Genomic DNA, 15,483 nt, shown 5'->3' on the forward strand with positions numbered 1-15,483 from the left:
TAATAACGTTGAATTTAGGTGGTAATAATGCCGCGTAGTGTGAAGATATTCCCCATTCATTCGAGCGGCTGCGGCATTTCAACTAACGCGGCGAAAATGGCGTAGTGTATAACGAGCATTCGTAAAGAAAAGATTGGTATAACCAGAGTTCATTTATTTGCATAAGGATTTTTTTATCTTTTCATTCTTGAATTAATTTTGGCGTATGGTAATACTGTTTCAATTAACTAGAGTTTTTCAACGATCTTCGTGAGATTTGCATGAATAAAATGGATTAATTCAGATATTAGTCGTTTGTTTTGGTAATTTCCCACTCTATCATGGAATTATGCTGTATTGTGATTCATCGGGTTTCTGTTTCACTTTATGATTTTATCGCATGATTTTCCTCGTATGTATACGGTTTTCACACCGCATAAAATATTAACCTTATCAGAATAATCATGAAATATTGATTACTTACTGGGGCAATTTTCTTGAATATATTGTGAACTGTTGAAACTGGAATTTTTATGAGATGAAAGCATTCCTAACTGAAATGCTTTAGGATAGAGAATTTGTACTATCAGCGATACCTTAACTGACTGAATTCAAAGAAATAAATTTAATTTCGGCAATTTTGTTTCATAATTCTTGAAATGGTTGGTTTTTTGTGAAGAAATTTCCGTAAATTTCTCCACAAACAACAAAGATAAAGAAACATTTTGCTGTTATATATCGTAGATTCTAGAAAAAAGGAATGAGTGCAATGAAAAATTTCAAATTTTCGTTGATCGTAGGGTAGGTTCACTCAGAAAATTTCGGAATCAAAGGTATTAGATCCTGAAAACTTATTGAGTAGGTGGAAAAAACCTTCGATTGCCCTAATAATAGTGAAAAAGAGTGAAATAAATGTATGCATAATATATTATCATGAGCGTTTTTTTTACGAAAATATCAAACATTGAATCAAAGTCATTGGCCTCTATTTTGATTTTGTACTCAAATCTTCTAAACCGAAATTATTTTTTTTTTAAACTTACTTAACAATATAAGTTGATAATTGATTTGGAACTCTATGCCGATGTCTCTGAATATAATAATAAATAATCCCCCACACTCAGTTGCAGGAAAGTTGATTAAAATTCAATGCCGCATTAAAAATTGAATCCACCATCAAACGGTGCAGGTAGCCAATAGGCTCATTCTACTGGAGAATTAAAATTAAAATGACGGCATTAAATTTTACTGGACGTCCTGCAACAGGGTGTTAGAGAAATATAAATTGTTTTTTGAATCGAAATGTTTAAAAAAAATCAGCACTCAGTATTGAGGTACGTGAAAATTAGGGTACTGGAGAATGATCCTAGAAAGGTATGAGTCAAAATTTCAGGAACTAATTCAATGTAACCTATTTTTAAGAAAGAGAATAGGCTGAGTCTGATAAGATGTAAAGAATGCGTCAATTTGTCATTGTTACGAATGTTGGAGAATGTACCAATTTATACCAAATATATTGAAATATAATGCCTTTTATAGCAGCGTCAGTTTCCTGGAGTCAAGAGATACTATGCGTGGGTACGATTTCATCCGCTCAAGAAAGGAGACCTGTAACAACTCTTTTTCTCTATGTTTAGAGGAATAGAGAGAGGACTGTACTTCTAAAATATTACCTGCCAAAAAGTCATCAATAAGAATAGACCAAACCTCATTGATCATATTATCTGATAATTAAATCAACTCATAAAAACCAGCTTCAATAGTTCCAAATAACACCTTATGAATTAGATTTTTAGGAAATATTTGCAAGTGTTCACAACACGTGTAGATTCTCACAAGATTTCGATTTGCTTATGTCGTTCATGCAGATTTTCTGCAATATTTCCCTAGCGATATTCAGGCTTAGGCTCGTCTTGGATCCGTGAAGTTTGTTATTTTCCTTTTTAGGCTTCTTTTTCTTGTCTCTTGATTCTCTCAAACGAATTTGTTTCAGGATACCGACAAGAAGTTCGTCAACGTTGTGTTGGATACCGCTAGAAGTCTCGATGAATTTGCAGTCTCTCGCCACAGCCAGGGCTTTTCCTTCTGAAAAAATCGATACTTAATAGAGAGCCTTAAATTGTAATTTTAATGTGAGCTCATCTGACTTGATGGCCGTATAGAAAGGGACTGAAGAGTGGATAGTCTATGATCCTAAGTAAGATCGACATTCACTAATTTGCTTACTGCATAAAAATTATAATTCATCACATAGAATATGTGTGTACTAATAATACCCGAAGGGTTGTTCAATTAATAAAATTATGATTATTTTCTAATATTTCACATATGATCTTCAACCGAACTTCAATGGAAAGCTGTTAAAATACGCAACAGCGCGGTAGCTCACTTTTTCTGGTCTCTATTACTTGGTAGTTGAGGGTAAGCTGAAGTCAGTAATTGCACTAATATAAAAACCACTTGAAATTAATATTGAAATGAGGACAATTTCATTGCGAACAAAATCATGAAGTTCTTAAGTGACAACAATCAGTTTGGCAAAATTAAGTTTATTTGAGACAAAAAAAGCAGGTAATCTTAACACCAACCCGTTTTAACTCCTCACACCACATATGACGTGCAGTTTTGAATTCTATTGACTTCTTTTATGGCAATTTCCGTTCTGTTCTTCAATTTTTCTGAATTTAATTTTCGTTATTCAATTTGTTAACAGTTTACTCAATTTGTGCAGTTTCAGTTATTTTGAATTTTCGTTTGGTTGGTTATTGATTTTGTAATTTTTTTCTTGGAATTGTATTCCAAGAGAAAAAATTTCGTTCAGTTCGTTTGAAGTTTCTCAATTGCAACTTTTGTGATGAGTTGGTAAATTCAGTAATTTTTTTCAAACTATGAGGCACTGATCAGGAAGAATTGTACAATTAAATACAAAAATTCCGAAACGTTCGTCTGTTTTTATTCGGTAATTCAATTTGTTGACCGTTTACTCAATTTGTATAGTGTTAGTTATTTTGAATCATTTTTTGGTTGGTTATCAATTTTGTCATTTTTGGAATTGGAATTGTATTCCAAGACAAAAATAAACCAAATACATCATAACTATATATTATTGTGAAGTAAATGGACACAAAGTTGCCAATTTTTTGATATTCATATTGAATTACTTTCATCAAGTAGTCTGAATAAACTTTCATAATTTTAATTTTCGTGTTTTATAAATTTCGCTTGAATAAAAAATTAAAGAAGTCAGATCGGGAAAACAAGCTGGCCATCTACCAAGGTCATGAATCCTCATCCAATGTTCACTAAAACCAATTCGCTGAGATTCTTACTCTGTGCGCAGGTACTGCATGTTGAAAATATAATCCTCTCAATTTCAGTAAAAGTAGGGTAGGTGGGCCAAAACCTTGTATTTTCCAGTTTTTTTTTTGTTAACCATCACTGTTACATCCTGAAGCAGATTGCTCTCAAATGCTATGCTTAGATTAATAGATTGTGGTTGGGATCTTACCTAGAACCACCAATAATAACTACAGGCATTTATGGAGCAAAATTTTTTGTTTTTAAGACTAAGAGCTGGGTTGCGTTCGATTCTATGTGGCAAAGCTCCGCAATTAGAATTATTGCCTCGATTAGAAGGACATGAATAAAACCTTATTACTCTTTAATGAAAACACTAAAACAAATATTTCAATGTTTTCAGAAGTTGAATGAACAGAAATGAAAAACATCTTGATATTGACAATGCATATCAGTTATGACTTCGAAGGTCAAATTTCAAGCCCCAACAAGCTGGTTCCCTATCAAAGTTATAAAGTCAGTATAATTTTCAAAGTTCTTAAAAGCAAATATTACTTGAATAATTTCATTTGCTTCAATAAACGAACTTACCAATTTAAAGTGTTTGGAGATTGAAAATGAAAACAATTTGGGTGAAGCGAAAAGGTCACCCATGACTACACAAAGATATTTTTTTGAATTTTGTGGTACAATCATACCAATCATACTGAATTGTATGTAGAAATTTAAAAAAATTACATAAAATGTAACAGAAATAATACATTCACTCTGCCAGTAATATTCCCAGAGGTCATTAATTTTAATGATAAAACACCTATTGTCAAATCCCAATTATCAACTGGTAGCCAGAGTTCTTCAATCAATAATCTGGTCGATGATTCGTAGAGGTTTTTGCTCCCACCAGCCTTATACTGCTAATTTCGAGTTCAACAAAGAAAATCTTCAGAATATCGAGGTATGCATCTGCTGTAGAAGAGTGGTATATTATGTGACACCTAAACCCTTTCTTTCAAAAATATTTTGTCTGATTGATTTTCTTCATTTTAATTATGCTGTGGTGACTCTTTGTAAGCCTGTAACCGAACCATTCTCTGGCAAAGTCACTACATTCCCCTACGGATGTCTGAAGGTGTAGATGGCAGGGATCACTGTCTTACCTATGATTTCATCAATGATTTCTATAATAGTCCAAGAGAGGGGCACTATTGAAATTTGTTAAAAACCTTCACTAAAATGCTATCATCAAATTACTCTCAGTAAATGTTTCTGTTATAAAGTGTTAATGAAGTTCACGACTAGTGAAATGAATGATAGTTGCTACAGTAATGTCGATATTTTAATTGATCAAAATTTAATCGGGAACATTACCAACTTTAAGAAAAGTGCCTGGAGAATTTTACTCGAATGAATTGGAATACGAGTTCAAACAAGCGAATTACTCAGCATCATTGAAAAAAATATGATTGTTGAATGATGATTTTGAAGTCTTTGGGTACAGCCAGGAAATGACTTTCCTATTCTCACAAATTATAAATCATTATGATGGAAGACATGACAGATAGAAGCGCTTCACATTGAAGGGTCTATAATTTTTGAAATTTGAGTTTTACCTTATCGAATAGAAAAAAAAAATTACTCAAATACCAATGAACTTGTTTAACATTTAGGTATATCCTATTCATTGTACTTACCGTTTGTCGTGATAACTCGTGATCTTGCAAGATCCGCTTTGTTACCCACAACTATCACGCTTTTCTCCTGAGTATACCCTTCTCTCCATAAATAATTCAAAGTTTCTTCGGCGTGTTGAAAACTTGCTCTCGCTACTATCGAATATATCACAACACAGGCATGGGGTTCATATGTACTCAATGAGTTTTCCACCTATAAAGAGAAAAAAATTGTAGATTTTATATATGGTAGAATCCGTTTATTATGACGACGGATTGACCAACCGCCACAAATGAAGTATTTATATTCAACACTTAATACTACAATGTCTTTGCTCGAAATCACAATTCGTTTATTTTGTAATGTTATAATGACCGCTCGACAGTATCTTGGATTTTTGGGAAGGGCCAAACCTGAAAAATCCCCCCCCTTTCAACGAAGGCACTCTTGTCATCAATACCATTTCAGCCTTTTCAGCCAAAGATGCCCATAAGCTCCCAGAAAATGCCAAAACGATCAATATGACCACCATATATGATGACCAATTATTACCAATATTATTATCAATATTGAATTCAAGATCTTATCAAGGCGGTTCCGTTGAACTCCAGCATCTGGGATGGCTTCAAGGAGACTACTTCCTCACATCTACAAGTTTCTTACCCAGAGCAGATTTTGCGTTGGCTAGTGATGGCGAGGAATTCCGTCACCAGGTGATCAAGAGTTTTTTCCAACTCCCACAGAATCGGCACTCGTCATTTTCTGCTAGACCTATTCTCATGAGGAGTTTTCTAAGGCGACTATGCCCTGGGAGGAATACTGTGAGTAGGTTCAGTATAGGTATATACATGATAAGATCAAGATACTTCTTGGATCTCGCAGTGTCAAAATTTCAAAGAAACTTTTTGGAATGATCCACCAGGAAGATTCCACCGGAGTGTTCCTCTTTTGGTTTTTTCTTTCTCTTTCTTGTAGGTACATTTGCCTATTCCACAGAAAGGTTCCGGGCCAATGAAAGGAGTTTGTGCTCCTTTTTTGGCAAGTGTGTTGGTTTTTTTATTCCCTCTAATTTTCGAGTGGCCGAGGTTTAATTTTGAATAGCCTGATATTTGGACAGCTGTGCTTTTAAAGCTATCATCTTACAACATTTGACAAGTAAAAACTACGTCATTACTAAAAATGGAACGATGAACCATTGCGACCTTTCAACAATTCCTTGAGATCGCAGGCACACACCTGTCAACAATATATTTAAGTTAGGCGGATATTTGGCGGCTATGCTGAACAGTGGAGATGGAAGTGGATACCTATTAGCTAAATAGTGATGTTCAATGGGTTCCAGATAGATTCAAATTCGCGAAAAATACCCTATAAGTCTATGTTCAACATTACCAACCTACCAAGTAATGATGAAATTAAAATAAGATCGAGACTCTTAACTGTTTATTCTCCCAATACAACGTCTGTGAACCTCTATTAATAAGCTGTGAAAATTGAGGGAGCAAAACAATACTCAATAACTACTACGCTGACAAATACAAAAATATTCATGCAACAGTGATCGCATGTAATCAACCAGTATTTGGTGTAACGAGGTGGATAGAACCATGAAGCCCTTAACAAGTTCAATTCAAAAAATGAATTATCACTAAGCATTTGAAACTGGCTTTCCATATTGCATACAAGAATGCTGGGCTAATTCCTTGTTTAAAAATCCGAAGTTTGGATTTCCGGCTGAGTTTGCTGTGTTTACTGATCAATGGGAAAATTTTGTTGAGAATTGTGTAACAAATTTGTGAAATGTTACCTAAATGCTTATTGAAAGATAATTTTTTTTTATCTAGTGTGACCCCTAGATATTTAACCGAATTTTGAATGTGGATTACCTCGCCGTTGAATTTTACCTTGCAGCTGATTGGTGGAGTTTTGCGTTTTTGGGTGAAGTGTGTTAATGTTGTTTCCTTGGTGTTAATTTTAATTTTCCACTTGTTATAATATCTTTCTAGTTCATTTACATGAGCTTGAATATATTTGTTGTCATAATTTGGGTCTGATGATTCCGAAAGTATAGCCCTGTCATCTGCAGAAATTGAATATTTGGTTGAGAGAATTTTTCTACTGTTACTTTGTATGTTCGACCCTGTAGGTAAGAGTGGATAATTTTTATTAGATGTTGAGGGAGTTTGGTCATAAGGAGCTTGTAAATGAGAATATTATGCCACACAGTGTCAATAGTATACAGGGTGGCCATTTGAAAACGAAACAGACGAGATCACAGACGAAATAAAGTTTTTCGATAGAAATGCTCGGACAAGTCGATTTCTGTTTCGAGGGGGACAACTTAAGATGTAGGTTACGGACGCATAGCGCTTCAACCCTTGCTACTACAACCCTCACCCCCAAATTTTGAATAGGGAAGATGGGGTGAGTGATAGCTCATTTGAAATGTATTTTTATACTGATTTCAGCACAGTAATTTTTTTTTCATTTTATGCATTAGTTCTCGGAATATTCTTAACTAAGTATTTGAAAATGAAGTGGTGTTTTCATGGCACTTGTAGTGTTTTGTGAAAAATCGACATTTTGAGCTTCAAAACAACCATGACTGTGGCTTCCTTCCTAAATAACTAACGCATGAATATTTCGAGAACTAATGCATAAAATGAAAAAACAATTACTGTGCTGAAATCAGTATAAAAATACCTTTAAATTGAGGTATCACTCACCCCATCTTCCCTATTCAAAAATTAGGGGTGGGGGTTGTAGCAGCAAGGGTTGAAGCGCTATGCGTCCGTAACCTACATCTTAAGTTGTCCCCCTCGAAACAGAAATCGACCTGTCCGAGCATTTCTATCGAAAAACATTATTTCGTCTGTAATCTCGTCTGTTTCGTTCTCAAATGGCCACCCTGTATTCTAAAACAAGTTGCAGAATGGGCTTCTATTCTAACACGAATGCGAAATTGTGTTGGAAGTGTTGGAATTGCCTTCTGCAACGAGTATTAGACGATATTTTCCCTATTTCAGTCAAGTTTTGTGAATTGTTGTCGAAATCAAATGAAAAATTTAGATTGAATATCCTAGTGACATTTGTATTGTATCATTGCAGTTGGTGTGACTGTTACGAACATTGACAGATTACGGAATTTGGATATGAATCGTACGTTTAGAATTTCGAAATAATTTACAATTACTCATTAAATTCGTTAGTTATGTTTGACGAACTCGATTTAACACCACCAGAATTAAGAGAACTGGCGATTAATGTTGCAAATCATTTCACTATATCCGAATTATATTATTTTGATAATAATTGACGTTTTTTGAAATTTGATAGGATTGGAAGTCAATATAGACAACCACAAACCGAAAAATTTAACTGAAAAAGATTGTGTAATGAGTTTATTACAGCACTGTTTTTAGAACTGTAATGAACTCATTACGATACTGAAATAGAGAATAGCTTTTTTCAATGTCTAAATTGAGCATAGCAGTGATCTTTTCATAATTGAAATTTTTTGTTATTGAGTCTGTGATAGTTTCTAGTTGTAGAACCGTGCTATGGAATGTTCTAAATCCGTATTGTTCGTCTATTATTTCGTTAGAATTATTTTCGTGGTCTTGAATGTTATTCAAAATAATTCTTTCAAAAACTTTTGACATTGTTGGCAATAAGCTTATAGGGCGGTATCTATATTGGATGCGAATTTTGGGTCCTTTTTAGGTTTAGGAAAGAAAAGGACTATCGCGTTTTTCCAGGAGTTCGGAAAATAATATAGTTTTAGACTGCTATTAAAGATATAATTGAGCTGTACTATAGCTTTCCTCGGAAGATGTTTCAGAGTTAGATTTCTGATTTTATCTCTTCCGTGGGCTTTTTTAGTTTTCAATGCCTTGATTATTTGTCTTATTTTATTGGGGGAAGTTGAGTGATCCGGAGGAATGTTTAAATTAGAATTAATAAATGAGAAAACTGTTTCTGCAACTGTTCTTTCAGTTCGACGGTCGGACATATCACGTGTCGAATTATGAATTTTTGCATAATTTTCTGCTAGATGATCTGCTTTACTTTCTTCGTCGAAAATCCAACCATGAGGTCCGTGCAATGTGGAAATTCTACTGGGATTAGAGTTGTTTTTCAATTATCGAGCAATCCTCCACATTTCATCTGAGTTGGTTAAATTTTTTGTGAATTTTTCTCATTCCTCGGTTTTAAGCGAGTTTAGCGTTGCCCTCACAAGATTCACTGAGTCCTTATACTGTGATACAAGCTCATACTATGATTTTGCTGGAGTCTGTTGCGTTATTTATTTTTAGTTTTAATTAGTTCTTGAACGTGAGGTGGAAGGTGGAATCTTTAATTAGTGGTACTTCTGCGTTGTAAATTCAAATGTAAAATTCTTCAATAACTTTTTATTAGAAAACTTGACAACACAATCACAACTGATTAGCTTTTGTTTTGCCAATTTTGAGAATACTAGTTTAAGCTTCTGATTGGCTGGGATCAGGTTTTAATTGATGTATCCTGTCAAAATCAAAGGAAAAAAGATCGAAATGAAAGGTATGACATTGCGGCGCCGCCACGAAATAAAACTAATATTATCAATTTGGTCGAATGTCATTCCATTCAAAAATTGACGAGTGCATTCACCATGTTTTCAGACATCTTAGACAAAACTCTTTTTTTTTGTCCGTCAAAAGAATATCTTTCACAGGGTACTCTGCAAAAATTAATAAAATGAACATCTCTTTATTCGGGCTCCAACATGCGTGTTAGTTGTAATCGTGGATTGGTGTAAACATTGTTTGATGATTATTACTTGGTTATCATCCATTGTTATTTAATAAATAATAAAATATTGGGAATATTGGACACAATTTCATTCTATTGTTTAATTTGTAATAATATACATACATATATGGATGTTGATGTTGATTATCTGCGATGTGAAAGAATTTTGATTCCTTGAAAATTGTCTTAATGATTTAAAAAAACGTACAATATTGTTTGTCGTAACTAGCCTTGAAAAAAAAAACGAACTGTTTCGAAACGTCGGCGTTGTTACAAATTGAACAATAGAATAAAATTGTGTCCAATATTCCCAATATTTTCTTATTTATTGTTTGATGATTTTAGTTAGTTACCTAATGCAATTGTCGATGTCGTCAGTTGTGTGGAGGTTGTTATTCATTTTTATGTTTTGATTAATTAGTTCTTTGAATTTCGTCAAGTCTGTATAGTATGTAGCTTTAGGTTTTGGTAGAGAAGAAGAGTTAGATTTGGGTATGATCGTTAATACGGGAAAGTGATCAGAGTCTAATAAAATTCTTGAATTGTGAAGGGTTGGGTTATTGTTATGTTTTTGGTTTTCATTAGGTATATTGTTGACGGTGTATTGTGATTTGTAGGATGATACGTACATGAATTTCTTGGAAAATTTAAGATGTAATTTGTACTATCCAAGTATCTTTTCAAAAGCTTGCCGTTGGTGTTGGAAGTAGTATAATTCCAGGTACTATTTCGACAGTTGTAGTCACCGGTTATTATTACGCTTCCGTCAAGGTTCATCAATCATCAGGTAGTCTAGTTAGTCAGTGTCTAATGGAGTTTGGTGACCGTTATAGAAATTTACAATTGTTAGATCGTTTATCTTGATTGCTTGTGACTCGGTATGAGTTTGTATTATTAGTAATAGAGTCAAAACTGAGATTGTTCGGAAACGGTTCATAGCAATAAAACAATTTTCATGCATAAGCTCGAAGAACAAACTTGGGATAATGTTCATCTCATTGCCGAGCATGATGTAAATGAACAATGGCATATTTTTATTAGTCAATTTTTGAATTTATTCAATGAATGTTTTCCATTAACACCAGTGTATGAAAATCGTAAAGTTATTAAGAAAAATGATAATATAGAAAGTATGAAGCAACAATTAGATACTCTGTTGGTATTATCTGGATTTGATGTTTCATATAGAATACGGTATAATCAATGTAAAAGAGAGTATGGTGAATTGTTGAAGTCAGAAAAACGCAAATCATATGATGAAAGAATCGGAAAATCTGACTGCAAAATAAAATCTATGTGGGCTATTTGTAGAGAAATAACAGGAAAGAACATAACGCATGAACAGACTTTTTGTGAAGATCCATTAAAGTTAGCTAATGACTAATAAATACCTAGTGAAAGTTATTCAGGATATTCAATTAGGTCGGGAAGATACCCCTTTTGTTAATATTATCCCAGAAAATGATAGGATAATGTTTCTGAAACCTGTAAGTGTTGCTGAGTTGGTTGAATTGTCGGGTCATTTGAAAAATAAACACTGCAGTGGTTTTGATGATATACCAGTTAGTATCGTTAAATCATCAATTACAGTTATTTCCACTATACTTTCTTATATATTGAATAACTCAATGAAATTCTCAATCTTCCCAAATAGGTTGAAGCATGCTCTGATAAAACCACTTTTAAAAAAGGGTGATCCAAGTGATCTTGACAACTATAGACCAATAAGTTTATTACCCGCTTTTTCCAGAATTTTTGAATAAGTCATGTGTTCAAGGCTGCTCAGTTTTATGAATGAGTGTAATCTTTTTTCCCAATGTCAGCATGGATATTTGCGAGGAAGATCGACTGATACTGCTATTTATCAGTTCATAAATGCAATCATAGATCATTTAGAAAACAAAAATTTAGCTTTGGGTCTTTTTATAGATCTGAAAAAAGCTTATGATTGTGTGGATCACGATATTTTATTGCAGAAACTTGATAGGTATGGTGTTAGGGGTAAGGTTAATGATTGGATACGGTCGTTCCTCTCAGATAGGTGTCAACAGATTGTTGTTGATAATAAAGTTAAATCTGAAGTTTTTTTTATTGATGTGGGTATAGCTCAGGGTAGTCTTGCCGGACCTATTCTGTTTATAATCTACATAAATTATTTGCCATTGTCATTGAATAAATATCTCATCACTAATTACGTTGATGACACCAACATTTTATTACATGGAAATAGTTCCAATGAAATAATTGAACAAACAAAGAATTGCTACAATGAGGTTGATAGTTGGTTTTCTATGAATAGGCTAGTGATAAATACTTCAAAAACAAGTTTGGTGTTCTTTCGTACTAAACAATCACAAACATCTACACCAAGAGGTATTACTCTTGAAAATACTATAATAGAACCTGTATCAAGTACAAAATTCCTTGGCATACAAATAGATGAATTTCTGGATTGGGAGATACATATAAATAAACTTTGTTTAAGATTAGCCAGTGTTGGTTATGGAATCAGGGTTATTGCTCAGTATATGAATGAGGGTACTTTGAAAATTTTATATCATGCAAATTGTGAATCGATCATTAGATTTGGAATCATCTTCTGGGGTGACAACTCTAGAGTCCAATCAATATTTATAGCTCAGAAAAGAATTATTAGAACCATATGCAAAATGAAGTACAGGGATTCATGTAGGGGTAAATTCAGAAATATGAATAATATGACGGTATATGCTTTGTATATTTATGAATGTTTGTTGTTTGATTTTAAAAATAGAGATAAGTTTGATATGGGAGTTAGTCATAATTATAATACAAGAACTCAAGATTTATTATATCCTTATCATAGATTAACCTTGAGTGAAAAAGGTCCTTATCACATGTGTATTAAAATATTCAATAGACTACCTAATTATATTAAATGCTGTGATAGTTTATATAGATTTAAGAAAATTGTTAAGAGAATGTTAATTCATTTGGAACCTCACAATTATGGGGATTATTTTGTTTCTGAAAACTTGTTGATTTAAGTTCTTTATTCTGACGTCATTTCATCTTTTATGTAGCTTTTGTTGTGTAAAACTTGAAATAAAGAAAATTATCTATCTATCTATCTATTTCAATAGGTTTCAAATGTTTCTTGTAGTAAATGATAAGACTTCCACCGATATTTTCGGTTTATTGATATAGTGAAAGTTTCGGATTTTAGGAGGTTTACGTTACTTCAATTTGGAAATTATTTCGTTAGTTAGGGCTTCCAGTTCGATAACTTTATTAGTATGACCGTTGGCACGAAATCGAGGAGGAAAAACTACTCTTATCAATTAATCTTCAAATTAATTTAAATGAGATATGATTACTTCAAACTAATACCGTTGGCATTCCATGATATAAGATTAGGTAATATCTTTGAATAAGGCTTTAAAAGCCATATTTTTCTGATATACAGGGTGTTCCTAAATTGAACGTACAAACGAAAAGGGGAAATTCCTTAAGTGAGTTTAAGAAAAAAAAGTCCCATAAACATGGGGTCGCAAACGTTTCGTTTTCGAGATACAGAGTGTTTCTTGTTGTAATACATTTTTTGTGTTGATTATACGAGTTTATCGAATCTTTATGAATCATCGCTACAGATCAGGAAAATTTCCATAAAAACTGACACTGAATTCATTCACCACAGCTTACAAAGTGGCCTTCCCATCATAATTTGGATTTTCACGAGGATTTCGAGAGAATCGTTCAAAATTTTTTTCTCGAAATCGTTGGTAGATACGACAAAACTGCAAGAGACTGAAAAGTTCAGTATAAGAACGAAGCTGCTTTTTACATTTTTTCAAATTAATAGTTGCTCACCAAAAAAAAGTTCTGCAGAAGAACAGGTGGCAGTGTTCCAGAAAAAATATCACCCTGTAGATCTTCTATCGAAATTGCCATGTCACGTGGTGAGAACTCTCAAATGTAATATCTATGCCAAATTTCAGTTGAATATCTTGTGAAGTGTAGATACTATGAGAAAAAAACTTGAAAAAAATTCAAACTTCAACACTCTGTATCTCGAAAACGAAACGTTTGCGACCCCATGTTTATGGAACTTTTTTTTCTTAAACTCACTTAAGGAATCTCCCCTTTTCGTTTGTACGTTCAATTTAGGAACACTCTGTATTTAGAATTTTTGCCTCCTTGTGCAATTTTCAAGTTTAACTCTCTAACTAACGAAATAAGTTGCGTTAGATTACGTCATATAGAATTTAGTTCTTTCAATTCATTCAGTAGAGTTTGAAAGTCGTCTGAATTGTCTGTTTTAGTGATTGATTTGGTCGTCGAATTTGTCGGAAAAAGGTCATTTGTGACCACACTTGAATAAGGGAATTTGTTTGATTCTATAATAGTCTTGGGGGAAGTCTGGGGAGATCTTTTGAAGTAAATCGCGGTGCGTTTATTAGCTTTAGGGTTGTTGATTTGTCAGTGTTTTTTATTGATTCCACATACCTTATTAGCACAGAGCATTTGGAGTAATTGGCCGTATGAGGCCCGTTGCAATTAGCACACTGATTTTGATCGCGATCAATACGCGCTACAGTCCGAGGTTAACTTAACGCCCCTTGGCTCAATATTACAATTTGCAGATCCGTGTCCGATTTTTAGCAAAGGTGACACTGTGTAACACTTTGTTTTTTTGTACAGTCCTGTCACTGTACAGGGTGGGCAAATTTCGATGTTTTAGCACTACAACTTTTAAACCAGAGGAGATCAAAAATCAGAGACAAAATCTGATACCCACTTCTCGGTCTCTTTTTCTGAGAAACTAACAAGGGTAGTATTCATTTTTGGCCACCTACTTTTGTTTTCGAGTTATAAGCGAAAATTGGAAAAATGGCGATATCGAAAAACATCTATATCTCCGCTAATACTGATGATAGAGCTCTGAAATTAAAACATTATACAGGCACTTTTTTTACGTGAAATCCAGTGGCGTGCTCTTCTTTTCAAAAGGGTTTTTAATTACGAAGCTATGACCCAAAGTTATGTTTTTTCAAATGGGAACACTAGATTTCTGTGCTATTTTTGGAAAGCTTAATTTTTCCTGATTTCAAAAATATATAACATCATATGGTTCGTATCAATATAAATAATAGAAAATGGTCAAAAACCTTTTTTTACCTAAGATTTGCCCACCCTGTACAGGGTGGGCAAATTTCGATGTTTTAGCACTACAACTTTTAAATCAGAAGAGATAGACAAAATCTGATACCCTATTCTCGGTTTATTTTTCTAAGAAACTAACAAGAGTAGTATTCATTTTTGGCCACCTTTTGTTTTCGAGTTATAAGCGAAAATTGGAAAAATGGCGATAACGAAAAACTTTTATATCTCCGCTAATGGTGATGCTAGAGCTCTGAAATTAAAACATTATACAGGCACTTTTTTACATAGAATCCAGTGGCGTGTTCGTATTTTCAAAAGGGTTTTTAGTTACGAACCAAGTTACCCAAGGTTAAGTTTTTTTTCAAATGGGAACACTAAATTTCTGTTGCTAGCTAGCTCAACGTTAAGCTAGCAAAACCTTAAAGCCTAATCATGTAATCAAACAGTGCTTGGCGGTTTCTGAATATTAAGAAACTGCATTTTTTCATATTTTATCTTATTATTATTGATAGTGATTTATAGTTGGTTCCCATTTCACGTGCTTTTTGCAATATTCCTTCTCATTCCATCATTTTTTTATTGATGTTACACTACATAATGCTA

The 15,483-nt window shown here is 33.4% G+C and overlaps 1 protein-coding gene across 2 annotated transcripts; it reads right to left on the reverse strand.

The window, feature by feature from the left end:
• Positions 1-933: 933 nt before the first annotated feature.
• Positions 934-14,294, reverse strand: LOC123684862 (GTP-binding protein GEM-like). Of its 2 annotated transcripts, none has more exons than XM_045624361.1 (3): positions 14,224-14,294; positions 4,968-5,160; positions 934-2,061 (listed from the first exon to the last, which is right to left on the reverse strand). In XM_045624361.1, exons 1-3 carry the CDS (start codon positions 14,239-14,241, stop codon positions 1,793-1,795), a joined length of 480 nt encoding a protein of 159 aa, XP_045480317.1. In that variant the 5' UTR covers positions 14,242-14,294; the 3' UTR covers positions 934-1,792. The 2 variants fall into 2 exon arrangements, with proteins under 2 accessions (XP_045480317.1, XP_045480307.1); XM_045624351.1 differs by having other exon boundaries at positions 934-2,064.
• Between the last annotated feature and the right edge of the window lie 1,189 nt (positions 14,295-15,483).

Source organism: Harmonia axyridis, chromosome 1 (assembly GCF_914767665.1).
Source record: "Harmonia axyridis chromosome 1, icHarAxyr1.1, whole genome shotgun sequence".
NCBI lineage: Eukaryota > Metazoa > Arthropoda > Insecta > Coleoptera > Coccinellidae > Harmonia > Harmonia axyridis.